The 13,934-nt window shown below is 36.3% G+C and overlaps 1 protein-coding gene across 3 annotated transcripts in view; it reads right to left on the bottom strand.

Moving 5' to 3' along the window:
- The window catches only part of DLG1 (discs, large homolog 1 (Drosophila)), a 93,386-nt gene that overhangs the window by 49,150 nt on the left and 30,302 nt on the right, over window positions 1-13,934 (bottom strand). For all 3 annotated transcript variants that reach the window (XM_009883378.1, XM_009883379.1, XM_009883380.1), the window contains 5 exons: window positions 11,199-11,249; window positions 10,085-10,209; window positions 8,536-8,705; window positions 7,730-7,866; window positions 6,714-6,858 (listed from right to left, as the gene is read on the bottom strand). In XM_009883378.1, the coding sequence (XP_009881680.1) occupies window positions 6,714-6,858; window positions 7,730-7,866; window positions 8,536-8,705; window positions 10,085-10,209; window positions 11,199-11,249 (628 nt within the window). The remainder of the gene's footprint in view (window positions 1-6,713; window positions 6,859-7,729; window positions 7,867-8,535; window positions 8,706-10,084; window positions 10,210-11,198; window positions 11,250-13,934) is intronic.

The raw sequence follows: 13,934 nt of genomic DNA, 5'->3' as shown, positions 1-13,934 counted from the left end.
GTACATAAATATAGTTATATTAGTTTTCCCTCAAAGTTTTACAGCTAGAGCACAAAAAAAGGAATGTAGACTTTATGATCTCATTTCCAATTAGTGGAAAATGGGGTTTGATTAAAAAAACTAAACAACTGTAGCACAGCATAGCAGCTTTGTACATTCTGTTCATGCACTAATTTATCTCATTTCACAAAATAGATTGACAATTGCTTTTAACAAGTCAGTGGCAGCTATAAAGATGCATATTTTAAATAATTAGGGTTTTCATTAAAAAAAAAAAATCTATGTTTACTTACAGTGCTTTTCATTTGATTGTTTTTAAGGTTCCTAAAGCTTTTAACTGCATCATGTTCAGACACCATTACTACCATTTAATACTCTTACATAATCTTAGTTTTTAAATTTTGTATCCTTTCACCATGTAACTAAAACTCAGCTATCAAACTATATAACAGTTTACTATTTCAGACCTCTGGGCTGTTCCACATCAGCACTGGGTACATCATTTATAAAGTCCTACATGTGGTACTTGCTTAGAAAAGTCAGGTCCTTTTTCAAGGCTGCTACTCTCAGCACTAGGGAAACAAACCTACAAGGCATAAAAAGACTCTCTATGGAGTTCCTGCAAAAAACGTGCTTGGGCCTTTCCTAAAACTGTTTTAGCTGGAGATTATACCTAAAGAATATTCATGAAGAACATGATAGAAATAAAAGGCAAGCCATCACCTTCCGAATCCTAAATCAGGTCTAAACTTCTATTTCCAAGTAAATATTATTACTGAGGTAACTGCGTTTTGGATGAACAGAAAATTACATGCACAAAATGAACTTGCTTTGACAGGAAAAGTCAAAGACTCTCAAAGAGAAATTCAATTTCCAAATCCACCCCCCTTGACATAACAGTTCTACACAAAAAGAAAATGGAAGATTTCCTATTATTTCCTTATTATCTGCAAACTGAGGACACCAATCACAAGTACAATCTCTAAAATGGGAAATAAAATTAAAACTTTATTGTAATTTACTGTTATTACATATTCTTCTCTTCCCGTATTTATGACATCTAAGGAACAACAAGGCATTTCTGTCTCTAGGGAGAAAACTGATCATTCCCTACCTTCTGGTATTTTATTTCTCAGTGCAGGGTGGAAATACTGTTGCAATGCACACACACACTAAGGACTAATACTTTAAAATTGACAAGGAGTAAAAAATGCATTATTAATAATGTTTTCAAAGGAGGCCTGTATAGGAAGCAAGTCCTCTGTCTCAAGAGCTGTGTAGAAACTTTTCTGACTATGATATTCTACAATATGCACTGTCCAGGTAACGTTGGGGTTTTTTAAACAGCAAGTTCCAGACCTTCTTTGTAATATTTCAACTGAATAACTTTAAAAGCATTTATACCAACAAGTTACTGGACGTTTGTTCCCATAACCATTTAATGACCAACATTTATATATAGATTACTGAGGCAGTGTACATTCTCTACTGACATATGACCTGCTACAGAAAGCTAATAGCTGTGATTATCAAACACACAAAGCAGTTTAGCTGCAGGTGGTGCCAGCCAGCTGGGTGGCATCAGCCCACAGGACCATCCCACCTACAGTGCTGCTGCTCCTCCACATACATTGAACTTTTTTTTTTTTTCCTGGTTGAATTTCCCTCTTTCCTCTACTGGAAGTTCTCATCTTTCAGTGTCTCAGAAACTGGAAGCCACAGAGGAGCCACAACATGCTCGGAAAGAACCACCTTTCATAACAGCATTCTTCTTGAATGCAAAAATGGAGATCACTGTAAAGCAACTGTTTAAACCAGCAATCCACACCTCCAGGGTTACAAGAAAAATCTCACAGAAGCAATAGAAACAGGCGTAGCAATCAGCTATTCCAGTCTGTCAAGGGCTGTGGTCAAGCTTTCACTGCTCACAGTACCAGTCTCTACAGCTACACCACATAACTATGAGCTATTCTTTCCACATTCATTCCCTGCTAAATGCTCTGGTTTCAGACAGCCCCAACTCTTCTTCAACAAGATTTTCAACATTAATTTCCCCCACGGGCAGCCGGAAGCCATTCACTCACTCTGATAAATATCAGATGACGGAGGTCAACTTTCAGCCGCAGATGCACAAAGAATTATGTTGGCAGGATCTGTACTCTTCTCAATAAATACTGCCATAAATCAATCTCAGAAACCTCTTGATCAAATGTCCCTTGATACAAAGACACTAACCCCAAAGAAATATCAAATGATTTAGTTATCTATATGGATGCTAACCTACTTTGTCCCATCTTTTGTGTCATCGGATCACCTGACAAGACCTTACTATTGTGCGGCTGGTACTCTTACTAGAGGAGTTCTAAAAGAAAATAGATTTTGCAGAAAACCTAGATACAGAAATTTGTGAACCTGGTTCACAAACAGTTTTTCAGTATCCTTAGATCTGCATTTTAAATCCCTTTCACCAGGGAAAGTGAGGCAGCCCTATACCTAAGCTAAAGCAGTTCAGAGACAAAGTGTTAAAGACAACCAAATTATGAATTTGGTGTTTTGTGGACTTTTGAATGAACTACCATGTTCACAAAAGTTAGTATACTAAGTAATCTACTGCATGTTCTGCAGACAGTACAGATACCAAGCCAGTAAGTACTGTGCGCTGTGCTTTTAGGTGTTTCTGATAAAATAAGTGTTGAAAAAAACTCCACACAAACTGAAAAAAGCCACCAAGAGTTCTGGGCAATGAGCAGTCTACATATATATGCAGGTAGTAGACAGGGTTTCTACCTTAACATAATTTGTATTGGGCATGTCCATAGGCAGCCTCAGTCCGAATTTAAGAGATTCGGTAGTGAAAGGAATAGCATGTATTAATTCTCCTTTACGATGGGCCTGAACTGCTAAGAACCTGGATAACAAGATTCTGATGGACAGAAATACAAAGGAGGATTGCAAATACATGTCTCAAAACAGCTGCAGGTGAGTAGGTAAAGAAGGAAGACTGGTAACTGTTTCACCACTCACTCACAATCCAGGTGATTCTAGAAAATACTGCTGTAATATGTCATCTGTCTTCAGAGTCCCTAACCCGAAGCTCCTGAGCCAGGTACTGCTCTGCCAAGTGCATCATCACTTTTGGAGGTCTCATCTGAGATGAGAACAAAGTTGTAAACAAACCTTGAAATGGTGCCCCTGGAAACATCAGCTTCTAAAATACTATGTACAGGAGCCACTTTTTTTTTGGTATGAGTTCTATCTAAATAAACAGCTCCTTACAGAAAGTGGAGGCTTTCTAGCTGCAAAGTTATAGCACTCCTTTATAAAGAAGCAATAGCCTTTAAGGAGATTGGTATTTCCCCTTGGAATTTCCATTGTAAATATGAAAATATTGAGTCCTGAAAAAGCTTTTGTTCTACCCTGTATTAGAAAAATAGCATCTAGCACCTTAACCATATGCAGTTGTTTCTGACAAATGGAAGATTTAGGAAAAGGCTAAACTGATTTCCTTGAATTAAGTCTTTAAACATCTCAAGCAAGACCTTTGTATCTATTTTGTGTGCAAAATTCAGGCAGCAGATCCAGAGTCTCCATGCGAGCTGCAGTGATAGCCAGCTGCACTTTGATCAACAGAGACAGACAAGCATATGAAGCCTTGGGTAGAAAAGACTTTCCTGTTGTAGGGATTTTTAGGGAAAAGAAACAGACTGAAGTTTCATCGAGGGACCCAGCACTTTGCTGAAAAGTGTTCTTTGGTTAACTGTTGACAGAAGTCTACCAGAAACAGTGTAAAAAAAACCAACCAAAAAACCAAAGTAACTTCAGACAGAGAACTGAACGCTAAAACTGCAGCTAAATGAAAAGAAACCCAGAAAATCTACTCAAAAGTACAGACAGCACTTTAGCCCACAAACCTTGTCAAAGGACACCAAAGGACAGAAGACAGACACCTGGAGTCTGAGAAACCTTTTGTGTTTTTTTCAAAATTCTTCAGCAGTAAATGGAAAAACGTTCACAGAAGTAGTTGCTGGAGCTTGAGGGGCATGACAGCTCAGGAGATTGGCTTTTCACTTCTCAGTGGATAGAAGTGCCATTTCACACAAGGACAGGATACCGGGCTGCAGAGAATGCCGCTGTCTCTCAAGCCCCACTTACGGGGAAAGCAGCCAAACGGGAGAGAAACTTGGGAGTGAGGACAGTAATGGGATGAAAGAGAGCCAGGTCATTTAGTCTCACGTCTATTTTCTGGAGGTAAGCCATGTATACAAGGCAAGATGGCAGTGCACATTCTCACGACAATCACGTGGGATTACCTTTCACAGAACATTGCTGAAAAGCCAACAGACATGGTAAGGAGGTATTCTTGAAGATACCACTGGCTCTTTTATGACTTTGTGTTATGATGCAACTAACTTCAATGAACTGAGTCTCTAGCTCATCCACCATTTCAGAGAAATTAATTTGCTGCACGAGAAGAGGGCCAACAGCACGCCCTTACGCATACTGCTAGAGCAAATATTACTTTAAAAGCATGTATTGATACAGATAATGTGAACAGAAAAAAAGAAAGATAAGCACCCAAAGGAGAACACCAATTTGTAGGTGAAATATGACTGCTGCTTCGAACAAGACTCATCAGTCTGATCTCACCTACCTAAAACTGAACTACAGCACTGAGAATCAGCCACACTGGCATCTCTGTTGGTTCTTCTTTTTTTGAGTCTACAGTCTTTTTAATACCAAGGTATCATTTAATGAATGGTACCAGCGCACATAAAAATTTAAAATGTCAGTCTACATTTATATCTAACCATTCCTTTATGGTTGCCCATTAAAGGAGTACGTTTGTCCAATCCTACTACAGGTTCCTTCCTCCACTCACACAAACTTAACAGTTTCAGTTCAGTTTTCCTCCCAAGAGAGATAGCCAGTCATCTAAATTGCTAGAGCACTTTAATCTTTTCCATTTAAGCCTTATATCGAATTGTTTTTTAATAATCAGTGGCACCAAGCAAAAGTTAATAAGTATGACTTTTGGCAATATCAGGGTACCGAGTTATTAGAACCAGCCAAATTATGAGGAAGCTCCTCTTTCTCCACCTTCCTCTCCCCAAACTTTCTTGAGGCTTTGCATCTCCCCCACAAAAGATTCATAAATATCCCAATGATCAAGTCAAGACACAATGATAATAGGTAAGATACTTCTATGTTTGTCACATCACTACCTACAGCTGTGTAATTGTATTACTGCAACACTACCAGGAACAGTACGTACAAATCAGGTTACCTCTGTTCCAGAAAATCTGAATTCAAGGTGAAACATACAAAGAGGTCAGTTACAATGGAAAGAGAAAAAGAAGTCTGCTTGCCAAAGAAACAGTGGGAAAAGTTGAATTATTGGACAAATTGGATACCATGAATGAAAATGGCTGCTCTGTAACCATATATACGAGTATAAAACTGGGGACGAGTAAGTGAAGGCTGAAAATCAGTTTTATGTCAAAGAACGGAGCCTTCAAGAACATCCTTCTAATAAGACAGTGAAGATATAAAACCTAAATAGCTACAAATTGTAATTCAATAAGCATACGAATAGATTTAAAGATAACGTAGCTATAGCCAATAAATGACGGGCTTATAAGGTCCTTTGTTGTGCTGCATTTTGTTGTTCTTTACATACCATTTTAGATTACATCAGTGGCTTTTTAGTCCAAAATTGCTCCTTTTTCATATGAAGTAGTATTTGAACAGATCAGTGCTACCTATCAATTACTTGTATTTAACAGCAGGAAGAAAAAAAAAAAACAAAAAACAAACACCAGCCTAAAATAACTCTCCCCAGAATCATTTCATGTGACAAGATGAGTAAAACTGGTCATCCAGAAAAGTCCAACTATTCAGTCTTGCAAAGATCAGTTATATCATTTTCATCCCTTTCTCTGAACACTAAATGGTAATATCCCTCTTGAAGAAGCAGTACACTAAATTCAATTTTTTCTTTACATTGTAGTTCAACCCAGAATTTTCCCCGATTTGGATGTGTGACTTCAAAAAGACTCCTGTAAGTAGTACCCTCATGTAAACAAGAAACTCTTAACTGTTTTCACTACAGCATTCACTGGTTTTCCACTTGAATTCTCAACAGTTATGACAAAACTGAAGTAAGATTTCAAGCAGGTTAATATGGAATTTTGCAATACATTTGCAGACAGGCATCAGAGGTAAAGACCTCCCCCTCCTCCCAGTGTAGTTTATTCAAGCACGTGCAGCTCATGAAAAAGCAGGAAACCAGAAAAAAAAAGTAAGTCAGAACATCACTAACCTCTACCTGAAACAGCATTGTCTTTTGCTCAGTTCACAGGACACTGAACATCTACGCAGTGCATTGTTTGTTACTCTTCACAGCCTCCAGGAGAATGAAAGACACGTTCTCCTTGCACTCATCCGCAAGTGAACAGAAACACTGAGTCACTAGGACTAGGCCCCCTCAGTCACAGGAACACATTAAGAGCCCCACTGTTGCTGGCTTTTCAGTACACAAGCTATAGGATGTTATTCTGTTTAGCATATAATTTACCTGATTAATCAACTTCCTTATATCAGACTTTCACACTGTATAATTTTAAAAAGCTTGAAGCTGTTAAAATACTAAAAGTGGGGTATGTTAAAGCATTAAAGGGAAAAGTAATTAAATCCCAAAGATAAGCTGAACTTACAGTTTGTGATGTCAGGAGGGGCATAACTGTCATTCATGAACATGCTGGTGGGTTTTGCAACTTTCAGATAAACAAAGTCAGATGTGTTTTTTAAGGCAGTCACTGCTTCTTCATGAGTAACTTCTTCTAAGCAAACACTGTTCACCTAAACATAAAAAATAAACAAACTCTCACCAATGAAAAACGTATGTTTTCATAACACACTCAGTGAAAGCTGTTGGAGCACTCTGGCATTGAGAGTTTTTATTAGGATTCATGTTGCACAGACATAATTGGTTATATAAAAGTTATATAAGCCATGCTTTGTAGTGCTGTGAAATATAAGACAGAGAAGTCTTTCCTCAAAAGATTAAAATAAACTGTATTGACTGTAACATTGTAAAGAAGACACACATGACTTTGGAAAACTAACGGGACAAATATGACACTCAAAATGCCATAAGCCTGCACTATCACAGCACCACCACAGTATGTTATTGTAAGCATTGAATAGAAGAGAGTTTCTTCTAGTAAGAATAAATCCTACATGATTCTATCATGACATAATTAAGTTCTAGACATTATAATGGGACAACATATTCTCACAAGAAGTCAAAAGTAGGAAACAAAACTGTAGAAGATCCCAGAGTGACAGGCTGGCCAGCAATCAGTACATGGAGTCCCTTTCCATTCTTCTTTTTTGAGAAAAGAAACAATCCCATTGTATGCTGGTTTACATTGCCGTCACTCACATTCCAGAAAAATAATAGCAGGCATCACAAATAAACAGGCTGATTAATACAGGTTTTGCATGTAAAATTGTGCCAAGGAATGGATTTCAGATTTCCTGACGAGATGGTGTTGAATACTGCAGATTTAATCTTTATCATTTATTTCCTGGCCATATAATTCAGTTTTTTACCCATTTCTATGAAATAACATTCCACCAGCAGGCAGCTTAACTGCAAAGTGAATCATGCCCTTACTGGGCCTAAAAGTGAATGACCATAAAAAAAAAAAAAGAAGCTCTTTCTTACAGCTAAAAGTTTGTCTCCAATCTGAAGTTTGCCATCTTTATGTGCTGCCCCGCCTTCAATGATTTTGGTTACATAGATGCTGTTGTCTCCAGGTATGTGTTGATTTCCTACACCACCAGCAATACTGAAACCAAGACCTGCTTGAAGATAAAGTCATTACTCAAGAAACCTTTTAGCATTCATTAGATTCCAATTATTATATAAACAATAGTGCTGTCTGTACCACATACACACACATATATATATAAAAATAACAGGCTCTGGTTGAAGCAATATTGGATGCCTTGCCAAGTGAACTCTGTAATTTTCACCAGAATTCCGGAAAAGACAAAAAACTTACAGAAGTTCTGAAAATCAACAGCTAAATCATTTACTTCATGCCTTGTGAAAGATACACACAGCACAGCTATAGCATCACCACTGGTATTTAAAGAACCATTGTCCAACATTTCTCCATATAGAAACAAAATAACACTTTCTCTAAATGTTTTTTCATCTTTCAAAGATCTTCCTAGGTAATTCAATAAAATATTTTACTCCCGTTTTTAATGTACTTAAAAATTAATAAATACTCTCAGAAACACATTTGTATCAACTAAAAGAAAAAGATATATTCTACAAGAACAGTTTCAAGACACAAGGATAAAAATTCAGAAGTATTTGAGATGCCATTATCATATTTTTCATTATTCTGCATTTCGTAGAACTTCATATGCAAGGTACTATTTTATTTCCAAAAATAAATGCAAAAATCTATCGTCAACTCTACCCTTCTTGTGAAAGAGAAGTTTATACTTCCTACATACCTTTAGGGCCTTTTACCAGTTTGATTTCCACTATTTTTTCTGTGACTGGTTTTCTTCTTTTGACATACAGTCGCACAATTGACCCCGCTTCTTTCAATGCTTCAACTGCTTTGCTGTGTGTCACATCACGAACATCCACCTCGTTTACTCGTAGAATACAATCATTAACCCTAGAGACAGCAACATTCATGTTCAGCTGTTGTGTTATAGCAGAGTGGACACAGTAGGAGCCTAATATTTTATCTACAATACACTAACTTACATGTTAAGACATTGTTACCTAGATTTTGCTTCAAAATTATATTGATTCAAGACAATACTCTAAATTTAATTATTAATGCTTAAAAATAAAATAAGGATCATTAAAAAACATTTAAAGGCAATATATTTTGTCCACAGCCCAAGAGGACGCCATCTTATGTGTGTTTCATTTAAACAGTATTTTGAACAGAGCTTCGTACAAACTATCCTTTGTTTAGGGCTATAAGAAAGAAGTAAAAAATTCAGAAACTAGGAGGCACACAATGAGAACACGCTAGTTTTAAACCATGATATGAACAAGTCAACCTCCATCCCTGCTTTTCACAAGCTGTTTAAGTGCTGGCCTTCCACTCCATTTCACATGTTGCTGTAGTAACACTGAGCTCTCATTACACTAAGTACAATGCCTCACCCACCTGTCACCACGTTCTGCCAGATGTACCTCTGACAATGGCCAACAAGCTAAAAGGAAGCCTTGAAATAAGCTTATTAGGACTTAAAACTGTAAGGCATCAGGCATTTACACCAAAAATGACAAGGCAAGTTCTTGACAACAAAAGAGAAAAAAAGCTGGTCCTACAATCAGATGTGAGGGTTTTTTTCCACACAGTGATACAGGAGTACACTTAGACTGCTCTGGCTTAGAAAAATAATTCATTAACGCAATTTGTTATTGACTTCTAACAGTAGACTTCAAAAGAAGTTGCAAATACCATTTCCTACCAGCTAATAATATGCCAACACTTCCTCACTAGGAGCTAAGTAGTAGTACCAGTCCACAATTAAATAAGAAAATGGGGTATTATACTGGAGAAGGAGTACTTTATTAATGTAAACAAAAAAATATGGCTTTTCAAGATGTGTAGTATCTTTGAAAAATTAAGACACAGAATTATAACAAGCATAAAAAGAGGGTTGTTATTAAGCTCAATTATCTTACAGATCAGAAAATCTGCACATGGATAACAGTTACCTGTCCTACCCATCTTAGCTTTTCCTTTATATCTTGAACTAAAGACTAAAGAATTTATGGCATAATAAATTTATACCACTGAATAGAAAAGATAAAGTTCACTTAATTTCACTTAACTGTAGATTTTGTTGGATGGGAAAAAACATTGGTCCACTCAAACATTTTTCATTATTTGCAAAATATTTCTGTGAGAAAAACTTATTTAAAATGTAATGTAGCATGACAGAACTACCAAAACTAACAGAAAGTGTTCTGTCCTGTGCTTGAAAATAAGGTAATGAACATTTAGCAACCCAACACAGAAAGTCATCATACCGTAATCTTCCATCCTGTGCAGCTGCACCCCCAGCTATGATTTTTGTAATGAAAATACTTGAATCATCCCCAATATGTGGGTTGTCTGTACCACCTGCAATGCTGAAGCCAAGTCCTGAATCTCCCTAAAGGGAGAGAGGAAAAAAAAAATTATGCATTCAATATAGAACCAAATCTATATAATTTTCATTGATAAAAAATATTCAATGACACTTGAAGCAGCACACTATGTATAACCATAAGCAAAATATAATAATACTTATTTTCATAGAAAGAGAAGTGAAGTCATTGTGTAACTGTAAGATACAGTTCCAACCCCACAGCTTCCTCATTGAGCTGAACTTGATAAACTAGATAAAAGCTTCCCTCTCTAGTGAGCTAGATCTTTGAGATTATTCACACAAATATTTGCTCCTCATTAAATTATTAGTGACAAAGTATTTTTCCTAGAGAAGTCCCCAAGTAATTTGGGTCACACATGTAATATATCCTCAGACTGACATTTTCTCTTCAAAGGTTGCCTGCCCTTACTATCAACTACAAGAACTCTTCACTCTCTCAGTAACCACCAGGACTGCACAGGAATCAAATACAGCAATTTCTTTCTTTTTATTAACAGTGCAGCTGTTACTGAGATAGATCTCTACATCATAAACCTAACAAAGCAATGCATATGACAAGGTGTAACTTGTAATCTCAACTGGAAACCTGAATATCAATATAAGACTTAATGGTATAAATAAAAGCCTATCATAAATGGTAATATAGGAAATGAAATCATAATTTGTGTTATTATTATTAGTCTCTACAAGTCTAGATAGTTACAGTAAATGCAGTATGTCTCAGGAAGATCCTTCCCCTGTTTTACTCTTAATGGTCAAGGATATTAGTAAAAATGGCTATTCTTGCGCCAGCAACTGGGTGTACTTTTTTTCTTTAGATTAAATAATCTACATAAAGCAAAACAAAAAAAAAAGGCAAAACAAAAAAAACCCAAACCACAGTAAGGATTGTTTTAGATTGCCATTCAGCAGTATCAAGAGGTTAATTTTTCATATTGAAATATCATAAATCCCATCTAAAACAGAGTACAGAGAGACATTTAGCATGTTACCCTTTCAAGAGTAATTTCTTCATACTCATAATCTGCATCCGTGCCATTGACCTATAAAGAAAGAAAAGAGACTTACAGAGATTTTTACACTTTACACAACCCAGTTTGCTCAGCTGGCGGTCCACTCCCATCAAATCTCAGCTGATTCACAGTGACCACTGAGCTCAGAGGGGACGTGCGAGTTTCACACTGTGCTGTATGTGAATCAGACACTCTTTTTGTATGAGTTTAAAAGTTAAGATTTCAGAGAGCAGACTGTTCTACACAGATACTGTAGAGCAGAGACCCTCTGCATCTGATTGACAGGAAAAAAAAAAAGTTCTTGAGATCCTCAGATGTTCCTTGGGCCATATAGCAAGTTGAAACTGAGAAAAAAGCAAAGGGTTATAGGGTAGAGAAGAAATTGTATAGAAGAACAAAGCAGTATTTTCAAACTGTTGTTCCTCACAGAGCAGAGAAAAATCAAAGACAGATGCTTCACACCATTTCTCACTAGAAACAAGTAAGACCCTTCTAAAGCAATGTTTAATGACTGTTTATATTATTATTTATCATGTTACATATATACTCAGCATCAACAAATTAAAACAGGACCAAAACCAGAAGAAGAGTTTAGAAGAATATTTTATAAAGCTAGATGATGCTGCAAGTAAGCTTTGGCGTCCTCAGGTTAGAAATGACACCCACATTCTTTGCTGCCTACAGAACTAGGACAGAACCAAATAACAGAAGTAACAAATATATAAATTAAGTGAAGAGAGTTAAACATAAAATTCTTAACCACATTTAATAGAAAAGTAACATCATGTTTTGGGGGTTGGGTTTATTTTTTGGGTTCTTTTTGGTTTTTTTTTTTTTTTACTAATACATCTTGGAACTCAAATTCTCTCCTCCACAGATACCTACAACAGGATATACAACACGCAGCTGCAGGCAATTCCCTATTTCAAGCCTTTTAGGATTAAATATTTAACAAGGTAAGAAATAACATTTACACTATTATTTTACAAGGCATCTTGTCTATTCTTAAGATATTCTATATCTGGTAGTTTTCTGTACTCTCAACATACTATTCAAGATTTTATAAACATACAAAATATACATATAGCAGAAAGCATTTTAAAACCTGTAGTTTTCTAGCAAAGAATAAAAAAAGGGACTTTAATTCACCCCAAACAAAATTAAGATCACATCTACTTAAGTTTTTCATAATATATTTAACATATTTAAAAGCTCCAAAAGCTGGAGATACCACAACTTTCACAGGTTGTCTAATATCAAGCTCATTTATCCCTCACTACAGTTTTTCCTCAAACACTAATTTTATCTCTCCTTAATACCACAGAACCCACGTCCATTCCAGATGACAGATTATTATCTTTCTCTTTGCATAGTACCTCAAAAAATAGTAAGTCTTTATTATTTTGTTCAGTGGAAAAGATACTGTGGTTTTAACGTGATATTTCTCTATTAAAAAGGGAAGAGGTCTTGACCTTCTGAATACATGAAACTGTATCTATTACTACATCAACACAAAAGAAGCCACTGTGATCAAGAAGTTTTTATGTTAGCTTAGTCCTTGAGCTATTATCTATAAGAATGACGTGTTAACTGAACCAGTCATCTACTATTACAGTACCTGGGAAATGGTTCATGATAACTGATCAGTATGTGGCACTTTTTTTTTAATAATTTAATTTTTTAATAATTTAGTAATTTGAATAATTTTTTAATGCTTACAGAGTCGGTTACATTACAGATTGTTACGGGCTTGTTTGTTTTACATTCACTGCAAATTGATAATTTAGATAGCTTATAATTTTGAGTGCCAGTTTGTTCTGTTAATGCTATTTTCTCTTCCTGTTTCTACTATCTACTGTCCTCCAACATATCTCTATTAGATGGGGCCTTCTGAAAGATGAATACACATTTATTAATCACTATTCTTCTTGGTTTAGTTGGTGTGTGCAGGAAGACACCTCACCTTCGATATGCTTTTCCAAACCCTATCTGTGCCACCATCAATAAAAGGGCCATACGCTGCAGCCTATTGCTGTGATCTTTTAGTCAGAGGCATCATTACTGCACTCGGGATTCATTTTTGAGCCAGTTATGTCACTGTACTTATTTTTTGTCTTCTGCTTAAACTGCTAATTGACACTTCTGTCTGCATTGAGCTGTTACAGCTCCTTTCTAGCAATGTTGTTAAGTTCTGAATGCTTTTTACACAGACAAGACTTACTCTTTACTTGCTAATACCAGTACCTAGAATAAACACAACGTAAAGCAATTAGCACAGGCATTAACACTTTTCAGGAAAACGACAAGCAAGCAGGATATAAGTAACTGTAGGAAGAAGACGCAGGTGGAAAATTCAGACCTGAAACCTATGCCAAACTAACTCATATTCCAAAGCCTCTGAAGTTTCTATCTGCCAGTGGTATTCCTATCACAAAACACACACTGCCAAACACAAGTTTTAGCTGCCACATAACTACACTTGTTACCTTAATTTTTCAAACAGAACAAACACTTTTATGAACATTTGGAGCACTAAAATCTTAAGTATAGCCACTACATTAAGAAGTGTTTTTATGAGAAGTGCAACGGAAATGGCACATTAAATATTAAAGCATCTGCCTACACAGTTGAAACAGATTGTTCTCTGAAGTTCCAGAGGTTCAGTGTTCCAACAACTGTGTTTTGCACTGTCACACAGAACCCTCCACCTGCAAT

The sequence above is a fragment of the Charadrius vociferus genome, unplaced genomic scaffold (assembly GCF_000708025.1).
Source record: "Charadrius vociferus isolate BGI_N301 unplaced genomic scaffold, ASM70802v2 scaffold214, whole genome shotgun sequence".
In the NCBI taxonomy this organism is placed as follows: Eukaryota; Metazoa; Chordata; class Aves; order Charadriiformes; family Charadriidae; genus Charadrius; species Charadrius vociferus.
Note: the sequence above shows the minus strand (reverse complement) of the source record. Positions and strands in the feature narration are given on the sequence as shown.